The 17,760-nt window shown below is 29.1% G+C and overlaps 1 protein-coding gene and 1 long non-coding RNA gene across 3 annotated transcripts in view; one reads left to right on the top strand and one right to left on the bottom strand.

Moving 5' to 3' along the window:
- LOC101238626 (uncharacterized) overlaps window positions 1–17,760 on the top strand; it is a 144,805-nt gene that overhangs the window by 53,687 nt on the left and 73,358 nt on the right. Inside the window, exon 23 of the mRNA XM_065794620.1 lies at window positions 22–214. Coding sequence (XP_065650692.1) covers window positions 22–214 — 193 coding nt within the window. The remainder of the gene's footprint in view (window positions 1–21; window positions 215–17,760) is intronic.
- LOC136078318 (uncharacterized) lies at window positions 11,839–15,268 on the bottom strand. Of its 2 annotated transcripts, XR_010637718.1 has the most exons (7): window positions 14,860–15,264; window positions 14,616–14,730; window positions 13,798–14,148; window positions 13,595–13,666; window positions 13,052–13,275; window positions 12,622–12,781; window positions 11,841–12,275 (listed from the first exon to the last, which is right to left on the bottom strand). It is a non-coding gene; the product is annotated as an uncharacterized LOC136078318 (long non-coding RNA). The 2 variants fall into 2 exon arrangements; XR_010637717.1 differs by having other exon boundaries at window positions 11,839–12,275; window positions 13,595–14,148; window positions 14,860–15,268.

The raw sequence follows: 17,760 nt of genomic DNA, 5'->3' as shown, positions 1-17,760 counted from the left end.
TTTTGTTATTATTTTATTTAGGGAGTCTTTCAGCAGAAAAAAATCTTTCAGCAGAAAAATGTGCAATTGAATACAAAAAGATTGGCTGTTTTAAAGACCGTATTATTGCGGACGATTCCTTGTCAACAGAACTAACAAATGGCAGTGAGCCTGAAAATCGTATTTGGGATTTAAACACTTTAGAGTGGAAGGAATGGTCGGACTCACTAGAAATGTAATCATTGATTCTAAATTAAACTTTTACCACACACACACACACCACACACACCACACACACACACACACACACACACACACACACACACACACACACACACACACACACACACACACACACACACACACACACACACACACACACACACATATATATATATATATATATTTATGTTTAACAGGCTGGTCCATAAAAAATGTTTTAAAAATAATGCTTAAAAAAAGCAAAATTATATAAAAAACTAATAAGAATTTTATATAAAGATTGTTATTCTAGATTTTATATAATAAAAACAATAAATGTTTTAACATTAAATGGAAAATAAACAACATTTTTTTTTAGTTTAAAAAAAAAAATTTATTGGACATTTTATAAAACATGATTAGCATTTTAAAATTTTTTATATACTTTTGCTTCTTTCGAGATTTTAGACAAAAAATTTAAGATACTACAATATACTTTGTTATACAAAATATATTAATGGATTAATATTGGAAAATAATATTTTTTTGCTACGTCATCAGTTCCAGTTGTGTAAGTTCATTGTTAATATTTGAAAAAAGGTCATATATGTCACAGTATGACAGAAAAAAAAACAAGTATCGTCAGGAATCATGATACTTAAAAGATTTGAAGCTTTAATTAGATTATTTATATAAACTAAAGCCAAAATTAGTTCTAGAATAGAGCCTGTAGGACACCTACTTTTACTAAAAAAAATCAATTGAAACATTTTCTATAGATTTTGTTTTGAAAGTCATCCCCATTAGAGACAAATTGCTTTCTGTTTGTCTCAATAAGTAAGTGTTAAATTAATAAGTAACTTATTAATTTAACACTGGTTCGTTGAACTTTAGTTTTTTTTTAACTTTTTTTGTGATCTGGTGTATCAACTGCTTTCGAAGGGTCAAAAAAAATACTTACTTTATACTGTTATTTACCAAAACAACTAGAAATTTCACGAATAAGTTATATAACTGCGTTTTTATATGAACTTTTATTTGATTGTTTTTTTTTTAAACAAATTGATTTTATATTGAAGTTTATGTAAATTAAGGCAGTTATAGGATCTACTGTATATGAAATTCTTTATAAAATTTGTAAAAAAGGTTGAAATGACATTTATTAATGACAAGGGATTTCTTGTTTAAAGTCAGAACACCTTGTTTATTCATTTGTTTCTCAACAAATTTATATCAAATCCAGGAAGATGGCTGTTTAAAGAATGATGAAGATGGATGATAGAATTAAGTTTTTTATTTATAGAATATCTAGTTTCTGTTAGAGCAAGTTGTGTTTTTTGTTTATTCTAAAAAAAAATTTATTATCAATCCCATTTTAAAATTTTTTGCAATTTGTTGGGATATTGATAAGAACAATATTTGTTCACATTATTGAATCAGAACTGATTCTAAGTATTTTTCATGAAAATCGTAAATATTTAAAGTCATCCAATATTATAGTCTTTTTAATTCAAGAACAATATTTAAAAATAATTTCCCTAACTTTCTAATTCCTTATGTCTATCTTATAAATATGTTACAAATTACTTTAACATACTTATTCACAGCTCTAAGCTCTTTTCATTTTTTTAAAAAAAGAGTTCTTAATTTTATATTTTTTTAATTTTTAGACGCTTGCTCTAAATTTTTATTTATTTATAGCCTTTCATTCAAAAAAATTCCATTCAAATCTTTATTTTCATAAGAAACAATTATCGTAATTTGTTTCTAACTTCATGTTCTTGTTCTCTTTCCGTATTGTGTGCTCTCTATTTGAACGAAAGAACATATGGAGCAGGTAAAAACTTGACTAATACGAAGTGTATATATGTATATATATATATATATATATATATATATATATATATATATATATATATATATATATATATATATATATATATATATATATATATATATGTATATATATCAGAGCCGTATATATTCAGAGACTAACTTGTTAGATCTTATTTAAAGGATAACTTAAAAAAAAAAGTTTATTAATTTTCAAGAAGTATAGACTTGGTCAAATTTCTCCTTTTTTCTCTCTCACTACCCCCCCCCCCCCCTCTTCCATCAATACCAATCATTTTCTTTTTATCTAAATAGATTATAAAAACAACCCAAAACAACGTAATTTATTATTCTTGAGAGAGAGATAAACACAAAGAATTTTTTAACTTTTCTTATAGAGCATAAATAAATATCTGCATTTTTGATGCAAAATGTAAATATCTGTAACTTTGATGCTCTCAAAAAATGTATAAGATACTTTTTAAATAAGCTAAAAAAAAATTATTATCCTTTGCTTTTCACAACCTTTACAAATAAAAAGTTTAGTTTGTTTTATATATATATTAAGGCTTACAAATGTTTATATATTCAAAATTAAAGTTACTCATTTTATGTATGTTTAATATTTTAATAATATAAAAAGAATAAAAAAGTGTTTCTAAGTTACTACTACAAATTTACTTATCAAATCAATAAATGTATCTTAGTACAGTGGAAGTGAAAGCCAGTTTTTTATCTTTTATTCTGTTATCCCAATAAATTTAATATGAATATTAGGTAAGAAAACTTACATATCAAGGAGAACATCTTGTTGGATCTTTGTTAGTACTGACAACTTTTTTTGCTTCTTTTCTAATGCTTTTTTACCCTAATGCCTTTTTTTATCCCAGTACAGCTTGCAATTGTACTAAAGGTCTCCTACTTTCAATTCAAGTTCTTTTTTAAAGCTCTACCTTGGCAAATGTAGCAAGTCCAACTTTTTTTATCCCAGTACAGCTTGCTTGCTTGACAGATGCTAACTTTGCAATCGATTATATGATTTCCATGAGAGATAAGTAGTGAAAGATAACGCAAAAAAACTTAATGAAGAGGATACAGCGAGAAGGTTACCATTCATTGGTATAAAAAAGTTGGCCTGTTGATATAGTTGTTTGCAATAATAACTGAGTTTTGTTAGAGGTAAATTTCACAAGCCACTGCAAGCCCCAATTTGTTACGTAAGAGAGATCAAATTCAAGATTGACAGCCTATTCTAAGAAATCAAAAAGAGACAACTTTAACTCACGATAGAAGAGTATAAAGTTGAGTTGTCAGTAAATAGATGTAAGGTTATCTGAACAATCATTAAACTCTATCTAATGCACGATAAAGTTTATCAGTTGCAACAACAAATCAACGGTAAAACAAGAAGATCAAAATCCATATTCAGAGAGGCAGTATCCGTGTCAGAGAGTTATCAGACTCAATGTGGGTGTTAAAATTTGTTGATTTAAGACTTAAAGACCTTGATAACAATAGAAAGAAGACTGATTGAAGAATAGTTGGATGGGTCAGAGTGTTTTTAGAGTTGTTTATTGTTGAAACTACAGATGTTATTTACAGCAAGCAGGAAAAAAAAAATTCAGTCAAACACTTATTAAATAGTTTAGTGAGAATTGAAGAAAGTTCTAGAGAATACTTTTTTAAGACTATGACAGGAGTGTTTGTCTGGACCACAAGCTTTAGAAGAGTTTAATTGAAAAATTTATTTTGTATTTTGGATGTCAAACAAGAGGCTTACCTGACTAACTGAAACCACAGGAAGAGTACAACAATTAAATTCAGAAGTCGAAATAAAGAAAACTTTCTATGGAAATAGTTCCACGTTTTCCTTGATTAATAAGAATAGATTTATGAAATGATAAGAATAGATTTATGAATTAAAGATGGCATGTTATACTTTTCTTTGTAAATGACACTGTAAAAAAGTTTCTCAAAAGCTTTGTAAACAAAAGTTTAGTAAACTGGAATTAACTGAGACTCGAATCAGACAGCACCTCGAATCAGACAGCACGTCGATTTAAAAAAAAAACATTTTGTATTTGAGAAGTAGATGAAAAAACGAATACGATTAGATATAGCAGCTACACAAGAAGGTTGAAACCATAGAGTAGAATGAGGCTTGATTTGAAATCAACAAAAAATAATAAAAGTTTCCCTACCTTCTTGGATTTAGGAGGTGCAACATAGGTAAGTGATAAAAACAAGTCACAAAGTCAACTATCTTTGTCAAAGATTAAAAAATAGAGAAGTTATGAGTTTTAGTGCCAGCAAAATTAACAGCGCTAGCAGTGTGATGATCATTTAAGTCATCAATCATGATGATCATTTAAGTCATTAATAGCAAAAATGTTTGCGGAGGGATAAAGAGAAAGGGCTTTGATTTTGATTCAATATTACATCCAAAAGAGTGCAGTCTTAAAAAAGAGAAGAATAAAGGACAAAGAGAAAAGTGGTTTATTGAAGTGATGCTAAGCGGAAGCAAATTAAAGAATGGTTAGATTTAAACTTGATTTCTCAAAAATAGGTAAACTGAAATTATATAGGAATTATATTAGGAAATTATATAAATTTTGATTAACTCAATAATTGTTATGTTGAATTTTAAGAAAATTGATTATTTGGTTCAAAAAGTCATAAAAATAAACACAGAAATAGAGTTTTTATAAAGGGTATTGTTACAAAAATCAGGTACTTTTTTCATATTTTAGACAAAGAATGTTACGGTAAAGTTTGTTGTTTTTCTCCTGTTTTTATCAAACTTTAAAAGCAAGGGGACTCCATTTTTGTGGGGAATTTTATAGGGAATCTGAATCTGAAAAAATAAATTTAAAAAAATGTCTTGTTGGAGGGAACGCTTAGTTTTCAATGAAAAAATGACTGAAATATGAACAATTAAAGAGAAAAAATTATAAACTAAAAGAAAAAAACTTTTCAATTATTTGATAAACTCAATATAAACAATGTTGAACATTATGAAAATATCTAATTTTGTTAAAAAGTCAAAAAAATAAACACGTAATGGGGGCTTTTGTAAAGGTTGCTTTTAGAAAAATTAGTCGATTTTTTCATACTTTAGACAGTGAATGTTATCGTAGGGTGCGCTTTCTTTTCTAAAACTAATAATAAGTTAATCACTTTTGTTATAACAAGCAGTATATTATATACTAATACATCAGTATTATATAACAGATATTATATCAGTAATATAATAGTATTAGTATTATATAATATCAGTATTATATAATAGATATTATATATTACTGATACCTTTTTTAAAATTTACATATAATGAACAATTAATAGTTTATAAATTTTATTTAAAATTTGTGAGCTCAACTAAGTTATATTTTGCATTGTTTGTGCTCATAAAACCCCAATTTCTTGTGCTCTTATATATCTTACTCGCTTTTCATGGAAATATGTTTTTGCACAAGCCTCTGTAACCTATATTACACATTAAAAACAATTTAGTCATTAACAAATTTTAAATAAGTTATTATATTCTTGTAATCGTATAAAAAAAAACCTGCTTAACGCAACGTTCGATGGATTGGGAATGGCATGGCCAATCTGGAACAATCATAGGCTTGTGAAAATATTTTCTGACTTCATGGGTTGTGAGTGTCATGGTAAGTAGTGGTTTGTATATTGAATCTTTCCACTCAATTAGATTGGTCAATTTATCAGTATCAGTATTTATGCATGGGGTTTTGCGAATTCTTACTGAAACTCTCCAAACTGAATATTATCATCTCCTTCCTTTCTAATCTCTAGCACCTTTTGCACTCAAAACTTTCATTCCTCTTCATCTTCGAAATACAAAAGAGTTTGAATAATGCATTCACTAAATGTAAATTATGCAGATCTCTTTACAGTTTTCATTCTATTGCAACAGCCTCTTTTTTTTTGATATTTTAGCTGTTTCAATTGGAATAAAATATGTCGAGGTCCATCTAAGCAGGAATGTTTTACCTTTATTTGAAACCAGCAAGGAAAATACTTACCCATTATAAACTCAATAATTAAACGTAGATTTCTGAGGTTTTTTTTGTTAGAAAATGATTTGAAACCCACATTCTACAAAAACGGTTGGAATGAGAAACAGGTCCTATTTTAAGGTTTATTAAATATTAAGTTAACGCTCCAGATCTTATCGCTGTTACAATCCTGTATTTGTATGCCTGATCAGCCGAAAGATCATTTAATATTTTGTCTAGCAAAACAATAAGTGGTTCACCTAAAGTTACTTTCAGAAAGTTTTTGTTTGCATATTTGCATTAGAGGGACCTCGGCATATTTTATTCCAATTGAATTCCTTGACCAAAAACATATTTAGATGAGAAGCGAGGATATATAAGAGCACAAGAAATCAGTTGGGGTTTTATGAGCACAAACAATGCGAAATATAACTTAGTTGAGCTCACAAATTTTGAATAAAATTTATAAACTATTAATTGTTCATTATATGTAAATTTTAATAAAGGTTTCAGTAATATATAATATCTATTATATAATACTGATATTATATAATACTATTATATTACTGATATAATATCTGTTATATAATACTGATGTATTAGTATATAATATACTGCTTGTTATAACAAAAGTGATTAACTTATTATTAGTTTTAGAAAAGAAAGCGCACCCTACGATAACATTCACTGTCTAAAGTATGAAAAAATCGACTAATTTTTCTAAAAGCAACCTTCACAAAAGCCCCCATTACGTGTTTATTTTTTTGACTTTTTAACAAAATTAGATATTTTCATAATGTTCAACATTGTTTATATTGAGTTTATCAAATAATTGAAAAGTTTTTTTCTTTTAGTTTATAATTTTTTCTCTTTAATTGTTCATATTTCAGTCATTTTTTCATTGAAAACTAAGCGTTCCCTCCAACAAGACATTTTTTTAAATTTATTTTTTCAGATTTAGATTCCCTATAAAATTCCCCACAAAAATGGAGTCCCCTTGCTTTTAAAGTTTGATAAAAACAGGAGAAAAACAACAAACTTTACCGTAACATTCTTTGTCTAAAATATGAAAAAAGTACCTGATTTTTGTAACAATACCCTTTATAAAAACTCTATTTCTGTGTTTATTTTTATGACTTTTTGAACCAAATAATCAATTTTCTTAAAATTCAACATAACAATTATTGAGTTAATCAAAAATTTTAGAAAATTTTTTCCGTTCAAAACAACGCTGACCCACAAAGCAAAACATTATTTAATAAATTTTCTTTTTGCAGATTCGGAATCTCCATAAAAATCTTCACCGCCTTGTCATTTTTGAAATTGAAAAAAAAATAAAAATCGACACACTCGAATAATATACTAATAATATTATTGGATACTTTTTGGAGACTATCCGGAATGATAATGACCCATAAGATTTTGGAAATATTTCAAGAACCACTTAATTAAATTTGTTATTTTTTTTTTTTTTAGTGAAGCAAACTTAACTCTTTTTCTAAAAACAAAATTAAAGTTTTAAAAAACTTGAGTGCAAACAAAGAAAAAGTATTTGCAAGTAAAAGTGAGAAAGTTCATTATGGACAAGTGGCTTGAAAATTGTAATGTTTTGCTCGCAAAAAAGTATAATGTTCAAAGGAAAACTGTTAATCGTGTCATCAAATCATGGATTGAAGGTTGCGAATTTTAACAACTAGATCAAAAATTAATTAGATGTATTGATGCAAATCTAGAGTACTCCTTTCGGAATAACGAAAAAAACAAACGGGTGTTCAAGTCTACAATTTCAGAAATCAAAAAGAGAAATGGCTGCAAGACAAACAAAAAGCAAAAATCCAATAGATGATTCCAACAGCAATTCAACGAAAGCAAAAAACGCAATCAAAATCAAGCAAGTAAAAAGTGTTATATAATGAATGATGAAATCTACTGCAACCTTGACTGAGATACGCTTTCAAGCCAGCAATTTTATGCAATTCCAAAAGGAACCAACCTTGGCGTTTTGCTAAAACAATTAAAACCATAACATTTTCCTTGAAAGTTTTAGTATGGCCAGCCAACTGTTCGTGTAATTTCAAAACTCAGCCATTTCTTACAAACTGAAACATAAACTGCAATGTTTACGTAAAGGCATGTTTAAAAAAGCGACTTTTTTTTATAATCCCAAAAGTACGATGATCCTTATCTTCTTGCCCGATCTTGCTACTAACCATTTCTAAAAAAATGTAATTGAATTCATCAACTAAAATGTTTTGATTTTGTCTCAAAAAAACATGAATCAGCCAAATGTTCCACAACTTCGTCTAACTGAAGAACTTTGGTCAAAAATGAAGCGTAAGCTGCGTAATATGGGCAGAGTTCCAACAGACATCAATAAATTTTGTCGGTTTTAGGGTGTAGCATTCCAAAACTTTACGAAAGCTGTTGTCCAAAAGTTTATGCGAGGTGTCCGCACAAAACTAAAAAAATATTGTAATCATCTCGAAAATAATACTTTCTATAAGGTTTTTGTATTTAGAGAAAAATTTGCTTTAGAACACAAAAAAACCTTTAAAAATTAATTGAGTGTTTATTGAAATATTTCAAAAATCCCAAAGCTTATTATCATTCCAGACAGCCTTTATTAGAGAACTTGACTAAATCATAGATAGAGCATGGCATCCAAGTAATGAGCTGTGTCAGTCTAACCAATAAACTGAGTAGTATCTATGGGCTCCTTATATGGCCTCAATAATGCGCACCAGAAGCACTAAAAGGAACACCAAGAATGCGTACCATGACACTGTTAATATTCAGTTTTGAAAATGCGTTATGAAAAACATTACATCGAAAGGAACTCTGAAATAAAGGTGAACGCTTGTTATATTGTTGTAGTCACTAGTTGGTACCTAAGGTAACTCTGAACTAGAGATTCAAACAGAAAACAAACACTCATATAGTAAGTTACGGGTGTGCTAAGTCTGCGCCAGAAGTTTGCCCAGAACACAAATATCATATACATAGGCGTAGAGTTTTACTTTTCCCTGATGGGGCTTAAATATTTAGTGGGAGTTGAAAATCTATAATAAGATTTAACAGACATTTTCAATAAGCATAAAAACGTAATTTATTTTCTCAAGAAAATTGTATTGATACGTAAGAAGGCATGCATTACAAACTCATTGATTAAAGGATCAAGATCAAGAGTTGTGGCAACGCTGCGATGGCAATTCAAAAGAACGAGATGATTTAATTCTCTTTAGGTAACGTAGAATGCAAATTGATCTTAAGCGTTCGAAGACAAGAAAAAGAGCGCTCTCACACATACATGAGGTGACAGGTATATAAAATATCTTCACCAGCTTCACAAACTTGGGAATCAGTGAAATTAATTGAGAAAAGACACCATCGTGGTCTACCACGATAGTGACTTTTTTCAGTCATTTTATTCAGTCAGTAAAATTTATTAAAGCATGCCAGGCGTTTTGGAGACCCACAGGAAAATGTGATTAATGATTGGACTATTGGAAAGCTGTTTGATTATCCATTATTTCTTTGTTTTGGTGGTGATTAAATTGCTGGATAACAGTCAATCCCGATGTTTGCAATCATACTAAAGGATGCCTTATGAAGTTTAAATCGCTTGTGACAGGCAAAATTTGTAACGCTTTATTCCCATTAGAAAATCCCTTCAAATTAAATGGTTCGTACGAGTCTTTTTATCTTAAATGACAAGGTAAAGCATTTTCATATGGGTAGCTTGTTAGAAATTTCCAGCTTTGTTTTAACTTTCACCTTTTTTTTTTTGATAAACATGTTTTCAACAAGAAGCTCCACCCTGCTCTGAAAAAGATTAACATAATTTGACAACATAGTTTAATCAGTTCCATCACCAAAAAATTTATAGAGTTTTGTTGTATTCTGAGAATAATAATCTATAATAATAATATATGGCTGAATGATTGCCAAATGGCACGAAACTTAAAATCCCATAAAAAAGTTGTATTAGTTTATTTAAATAAGTATCTATATTAGTTTATTGATAAATGAACATTGCGCCAGAGGTTTAAAAAGAACACAAACATACATTCAGTAACTAACACGTGAATGAACATCGGGCCCTATATTCAGACAAAGCAGAAACAAGTAAAAATACAAGTGAGCGAGTTCAGTAAATAAAGGACCTTCAAATATATAATAGTCAAATATAAATAAAATTATTAACATGATAGATAATAGATGGTATTAATAAGAGGAAGTTCACTTCTTCTAGCCTTTAGTAGATTTATACCAGCATACTAATTCACCAGATCTAAACCATATTCCTTAAGTAGATCCATCCCATCTGTCTATTTACCATTGGATGAAGGTAGAGAAGGAACACTAAGTTTCTAACCCTAGATGTGTACAAGAACAGCATCTGAACTTAAGAACAGTCTACTGAACTTAATCTTCTTTCTATATTTATGAATCTCTTATCTTCTGTCCCTAAAAAAACTCTTTTCTTTTTTATGATTTTCCAAAAATATCAACTCATCATGCTTATTTTTATTGAATTTATATTTGTTAAACTTAGTTATGTTTTTCCAATCATCTATATTGACCCAAAAAACTTTTAAGAAACACTCAAAATTTTTCTGATTTGTTCAATCTTCAGCAAAGCCTTATTAAACCATTATTATTCTTAACCAATTTTTTCATATTTTTTAATTATGAAAATGCTCGTTCACAGTTAAATTGAGTGCATGTTAGCGTTAAGATGTATTTATATGCTAAGCATAGATTGCTTTATGAATTAGTGTCAAAGATAAATTTGTGAAGCAAATTAAATGCACATGGAATACAATTTTTTCAAACACTTGTATCATTCCTCTTTACTCTGTTACTTGATTTAGGTGTTTGTATTCTGTATTATCATCATCATCTTTAGCTTCCTTATTTTCATTTTTATTTAATCGAACTCATTTTTGTTGTCCTTGATTATTGCTTTAAAACCGTTCACCTTTTGCGAAAACTCATCTTCTGCAGACAAAACTTAAATATTACATGAAAATACGAAATGATTAAGTTTTTCTCTTAATTTAAATACATCAGTTTCAGGTATTTAAGAAATAAATATTAGACTTGTTTTATTAATAGTTAAAATTTGCTTTAAGACACTTTAAATTTGTATTACCAAACTTTGTGTCAAACTCGGATGGTCTAGCAAAGGAACAGTGATAATCAATTTTTAGGCTTGTTCAAAACATATTTGAACATATGTGTTGATTAACAATATTTCTAAGTGAAGAGACAACATCTTTTAATGCATGAACAAGAATCAAACTATAAAAAATATCATTTTTACCTGCGTGCACAACCGTGTCTTTTAGTAAGCACCAGTCTTTTAGTTTCTTTGTTCTAATCTTTAGTTTCTTCAAAAAACAAAAAAGTTTGTATCAAAAACGTGTTTAGTTATACTCAGTGCAACAAAAATCAAAATCTGTTATTAACTTCAGTAAAAGCAGTAGGTTGCATTTCACAAAAGTTTTTGTGAACTATCATGACATGGATAGTTCACAAAAACTTTTGTGAGCTATCCATGTCATGATTTCGCGATTCATAATATCCAAGGAAAAATCAGTATTAGCTTTAATTAAAACACTGAATAAACAAATTTTTCCTTTATTATAACGTAATGATAGTGTAGGAAAGGGCAGAAAAATCATTTAAAGTTCTTTCATAACTTAACAAATAAGGTTTTGAAAACATAATAACAAGGGAATAATAATTCTCACAAGTGAAGCAATAATCGTTCTAAAAATGCATAAAATATTCGAGTTAAGTCGAACAAAAAATTGCAAAAATGTATATACCGTTGATCTAAATATCACAAAATGTTGCAGTATTACCAGGAATTTGTTTATAACAAAAACAATAAATTAAATCCAAGTATATAATGTAAATAGAAATGTTCTTAAACTTAACAAGAAACACCAGTTATAGAAATATTCAAAAAAAAGAGATATGCACATCAAGTAATAAGATAGCAAAAAAATGTACATAGCAGGCAACAAATTTGGACTGATACATGAATTTATACTATGATCACTTCCTGCTTTCAGGTTGTCTCTCCCTCTTGACGTAGCCTCGTTTCATTTGTTCTTTTGGCTCTTTCCGCTCGTTTGCCACCCCGATCTCGCGCCCCAGTAAACCATTTGCCTATAGCTATCTCGATATCCTTCGCAGTTGCACTTAAAGTTAGCACATTTTGCTGAACAGCACCTAAAAAGGTTATAGTTACAAAACACTCGCTATTTCCTTGATATAAAATTACAAAAGAGAAAAAATCTAGGTCATAGATTTATCACCTCATATTATAGTGATGCAATATTATTATTTATTATTAAATAAAAAAATTCAACACAACAACACAAAACACTTGAAATAGTATCATTAATTAAATGTAGACTAATCTTATAGTAGTCTACAGTACTACTATGATGCAAATATATTTGCATCTTTAATTTTCATAATTAAGAAATTATTTGGGCTCAAAACCTATTTGGGCTTTAAAAAATTTGTTACAATAATAAACAACAACAAATACAAAATACAATTTCATACGTACTGCACAATATATTGAAAAATTCAGTTCCCTTTATTCCTTTTTTATTGTTGGTTCTACTATAATTAAATTGGAGAGCTATGTTATCTGGCATCACTGCTTTCATCATTCTTGCTACAGCTTCAAAAATTTTCCGTCCTCCAAGACTGCTCAAATGAGAAACCTATATTCAAAGTTACTATGCGTTTTAACATTTACTAAAATTTATAAATAAAAATTTATTTCATACTAGGTCTTTCTGATTAATTAAACAAAATTGTTTGATTGCATTGTAGAGTTATATTTATTAAAAGAATTTAATTGTACAAATTGTTTAACTAGATCTACTTTGGTAATAAAGTTTACAATTATTTCAAAAACACACAAATAGCACTTCTTTCATAAAAACTGCTTAAATTATATAATGTAATTTAAATATAAACTGTTCTCTAACCAGAGCTTTAGAAATGTTGTAGTCTGTTTTGAGCTGATCGTTTAATAGCTGGAAGTCATGGAGTTCTTTTATAGGAATAATGCCACGGGAAAGTTGTGACGCTTGGCTTACCACATTTTTTTGTTGCACTAAAGCATTTAAAATATTTCCATGAATAGTTTAGGTGACTTTTATTTCCTGTACAGTTTTTAGAATTGCTCGGAGATAAGGTCTCAAATTCGAGCCTATAAAACAAAATAACTGAGCATTTAAAAAAATTAATTACTGCTGTTAACGCTACTAATTCTGATATAATTAAAAATTGTATAAGCAAACTCTAAGGTGTTATCGTCAACAAAAATTGTAAACAAAATCAGTGTCATATACATAACAATTATGCAGTTACTGCAGCAGGAATTATTTGCATTAAATCTTGCTTTGACAATTCCCTTTGGCAAAATTGATGAGTTGTGTGTGCAAAAGTTTGTATGATAACAATAGTTTATAAAGTTTATTTTGGCATGAACGTAATCGTATACTATAAATAATATAAAATACACTAACCTCCTGAACGAAAATTCATTGCTGATAATGACGAAGAGCTCGGCACGTCAGTAAGCAAGGTGCACAGATCAGCTGTTTTACATTTATTTAATTGAATACATTATAAAATATGCAGAAATAAAATTAATAGAAAATTTAGTAAAGACTACAGCCAAGAAACTTAATTAAATTAGGCTTTACAATACATCTAATACTATACTAACCTTGGATATCTTGACCAATATCATGAACAACTTCAGCTACAGAAACAAGAGTTGTGGTGCAGAGCAGTCAATGGTGTATGCTGACTGGTTGAGCTAGTAGTAGGCGAACTGCAGATGGCTGGTGAAACGTGTCCAACAGAAAAACCAACAGGAGAATTTGTTGTACAAGGCGGACGACTAGGAGTGATTTGTAATGATTGAACAGATGTAAAACTGGAAGGATTATATTGAACATTAGAATTTATTCTTGGAGGTGGACTGGGAGGTTGCAGCAAATTTGACTTTTTTCTAGGATATTCTTCATTGTCAGTATCAGAATCTGAAGAAATTCCCTTTGAAGTAACGAAACGTCTGAAAGTGTAAAAATATTATATATAGTAGAGAAATAGGCCATCCAACGGAAACTGGTATTAGTATTTAATTTTGTTTTTTGTTTGGGTAAGTTTTATATCCATTTTTAAACACTTGTGTGGCTTGGACGGTTTTTCATAATGACATATGAATGCCATTATAAAAGAGTAGAAGCAATGTTTTACAACAGGATGACCTTCATGGCGTTAACATAAAGCAGGTTGTACTGGATTACATGTTACTAATAGCAAGATAACCTTACATTACGTAAGGATAACCTGACGTGACTATAACTGAATATTAATTTAATAAAATGATTGAAATATGAGTTACATATTTTATGTACAAATGAGTTACATATATATATATACATTACAAATGAGTTACATTGTTTGAAAATTATCTATTAAATCGAAATTTAATTACGGATTGTATGTAATAATAAGGAAATAACAAGATTTTCTTACCCGTGTTAACTCGTCTTTGAGGTTTGTTTGCGCACTGGAGCATCTTGGTCAGTTGTGCCAATGTCTAATTGACTCAAGGCTTTTGTCACCTTTTCTTCAGCCCTTTCATAAGTTGCTAAAATATACAGTTAAAAATTGATATTAACTCATGCTCAACATTTTTTTTTTAATTTCTTTGCATCATTTGTATCAAAAAAATTATTGTGTGAATATAAATTATGCCTACAAAAACATTATATTGTACCTGCTCTTTCCAGAACTCTAACAAAAACTTTGGCCAAGTTACCAATGACTCACATTGATCACTAACAAGCTTTTTAATTGTATTTCTGCTTACTTTAGAAGGAAAGAAGCACTCTTCTTCCTCTTCTGAAACAAACCATGACACTGGGATAGTGGCTACACTATGATTACTTATAAATTTGACAATAGCAAACTTAAATGACATGTTGCTGCAAATAGAAATTAGGAAGTTAGGAAATGATACTAAATTTAAATAATTGTCATTTCCTATATTTGAAATATAGTAATATTTAATGGATATAAATATTAAATACTAGACTTATTATAACAAATATAATAAATAAATATTTAATTAAATATGTTGTAATAATTTCCACGGTTTAAATCCTATATCTAATTCCACAGTTAGAAAAATTAATACTATATCAGCAATGATATTACATTAAAACACATTATATTTTCTAACTAATTTATATAATTTATTGAGGAATATTATAAATTTTGAGGATTTATATAATATTACGCAACTTAATTGAATTAAGGACGTTCTAAAATGTAATAAATGTTACAAAGAACTTTGCAAAAATAAAAAAACAGTGCCAGATTTTTTATATGCATTCAGCTATGTTAAAGAGCCATTAAACACAAACTTTTTGGTCTACAGGAATTATTTATCATAAGAATTATTAGTCATATTGACTTACTAAATTTATTCTTGATGCAACAAAGGCATAAGAACAAAGTTATCACCAAAAGGGATAATAACAAACTTTTTTCCAATCTTTTCAGACAGTACAAACTTTAGATCTGTGGATAAATGAGCAGCTAAAACTATTTCTAAATGAGTAGAATCTAATGGATAAATAAAAAATGTTTCCAAATGAATGAATTCGTTGTAAATAATGAATGTACCATTTTTTGATGTTTGCAGTATATTTCTGACAATTGATAGCTTCCCTAGAATTTCAAAGCAATTGTTGCCAACTGTTGATGAAATAAAAATATAATCTGTTTTCAAATGTTTATATTGTTGAAAACTTTCTTGAGAGAAGTTTTGTGGTACAGGACCAGTATAATGTTCTTTTGAAGGCATTTTGTTGAATAGTGCTAGAATTTTCTGCATCCAAGAAGATACAGTCTTTTTCATAATAACGTCTCATTATTTGAGCAATTGGATTCTGAGACCTTCTCACCATTTTTTTTATTTAACCCAAAAAATTTTCAAAGGGAAATGATGATATTCTATCTAGTGCTCCAAAGTTTCTACAATCTTGTGGCAAATGAATGACAGAGTGTACATTATATATGAGCTGGTTTGTACCATATATATTTTCAAAATCATTAACAAACAGGAGCAACAATTTCCCTGCATAGTCACAGTACCGCATATTCAGGTCGCAGTAAACATATCATTGCAACAGAAAATGTTTGAAAGTTAAGGTACATATTAATGGGAATAGCATCACGAAGAACAACTGCTCCCGAATATAACATAAATTGACGCAGCTCAGTGGCTTTCCACTGTTTGTATTCCAGAATTGATCGTGGTCGCCTGGCAAATTCACGAGGTATGTGGCTCCTCAACATAATTAAGTTTGCATATATATTCTGTAGTATCCTTGATGGCAACCTATAATGCAAATCCCCTTTCGCTCAGAGGCTAATAATTCTCCTAAGTATGCCTAAACAAGTAAGGTGCATATAGTCAAGTAGAAATTTAGAAACTAAACCAATATTAAGTTATAGCAATGGTGACCGTACATTGGGTAAATGGTGGTCCTCATCTTTTTGCTTAACAAAGTCATTATCGGTTCTAAGAGAAGCATGCAAATTTGGATAGGTCATTTTATGGTCCAAGTAAGTGCCTTCCTCTGCACAACACTCACATGCATTATAACCTCCATGCTCCTTAATCCACTTTAAATATGATCGTGCTGGTGCATCACAAATAATTACATTTACCCTAATAAGATACACTTGATCTAAATATCTCACACCATTTTGAAATAAATGTTTCATTTCAATGATAAAATCATTTAAAAATGTATTGATACATAAAGGCTTTGATGATCCAGCATATAAGCCAATGATAAAAACATCTGCTTTTGGTAATTCAACAATATTGCCTAATATTGGCCATAATTGCATACGTGAGCTGCGAAATAGCGGCAAACCATCAATATTTATATTAAGAGACAATTTCTTGATTTCAAAATGAGTGACATTGATTTTTTTTCTTAAAGATGTGACTACTCCATTTTCAATACCAAAATGGTAATAGTGTCCGCCAGGAATCTGCTTAATCTGTGTACTTTTAGGTGTTTTTAACGGAATTCTGGAATCCTTTGGTACTGATAAACCGGCTTGCCACAAATATGAAGTAGTGATGTTACAGCTGCATGAGAAATGTTGAATGAAGTAGCCCAGTCACGTAAGCTACTGTTAATGTCAAATTCACTATATTCATATAAATCATTTTCACACTCACTTGCCTCACTATCTGAGTCAGAGCTTTCATTTAAGTCATTTTTGCAATCATGTGGAAGTGCAGCAGTCACCATTTATTTGTAAATCAGGTATAGTATCCATGTATATTTCTTGATCGAATGTCTCAATAATAGTATTTGCAATTTCAGGCAATTGCATTTCCATAGTAGGCAATGTTGCTTGATCTTGAAAATTGGCTGAATCCTTACTATTAGTTGTGTCATTGAGATTCAACATTACCGAATCAAACGCTCTTTTAGCTTTCCTTTGTATAGTTCGAATACTGAACGTCATTGTGATATCTTATAAAATAAAATATTAAAGTTTTTTAATTTTCCCAAATCAATAATTTTCCCAAAAAAAAATACGTAAAATGCTTAAATTTAATAAATTTTTTTGATGCAATTAGATAGAA

The sequence above is a fragment of the Hydra vulgaris genome, chromosome 03, assembly GCF_038396675.1.
Source record: "Hydra vulgaris chromosome 03, alternate assembly HydraT2T_AEP".
In the NCBI taxonomy this organism is placed as follows: Eukaryota; Metazoa; Cnidaria; class Hydrozoa; order Anthoathecata; family Hydridae; genus Hydra; species Hydra vulgaris.
The sequence above is the reverse complement of the archived record's forward strand: the minus strand, read 5'-3'. Positions and strand labels throughout refer to the sequence as shown.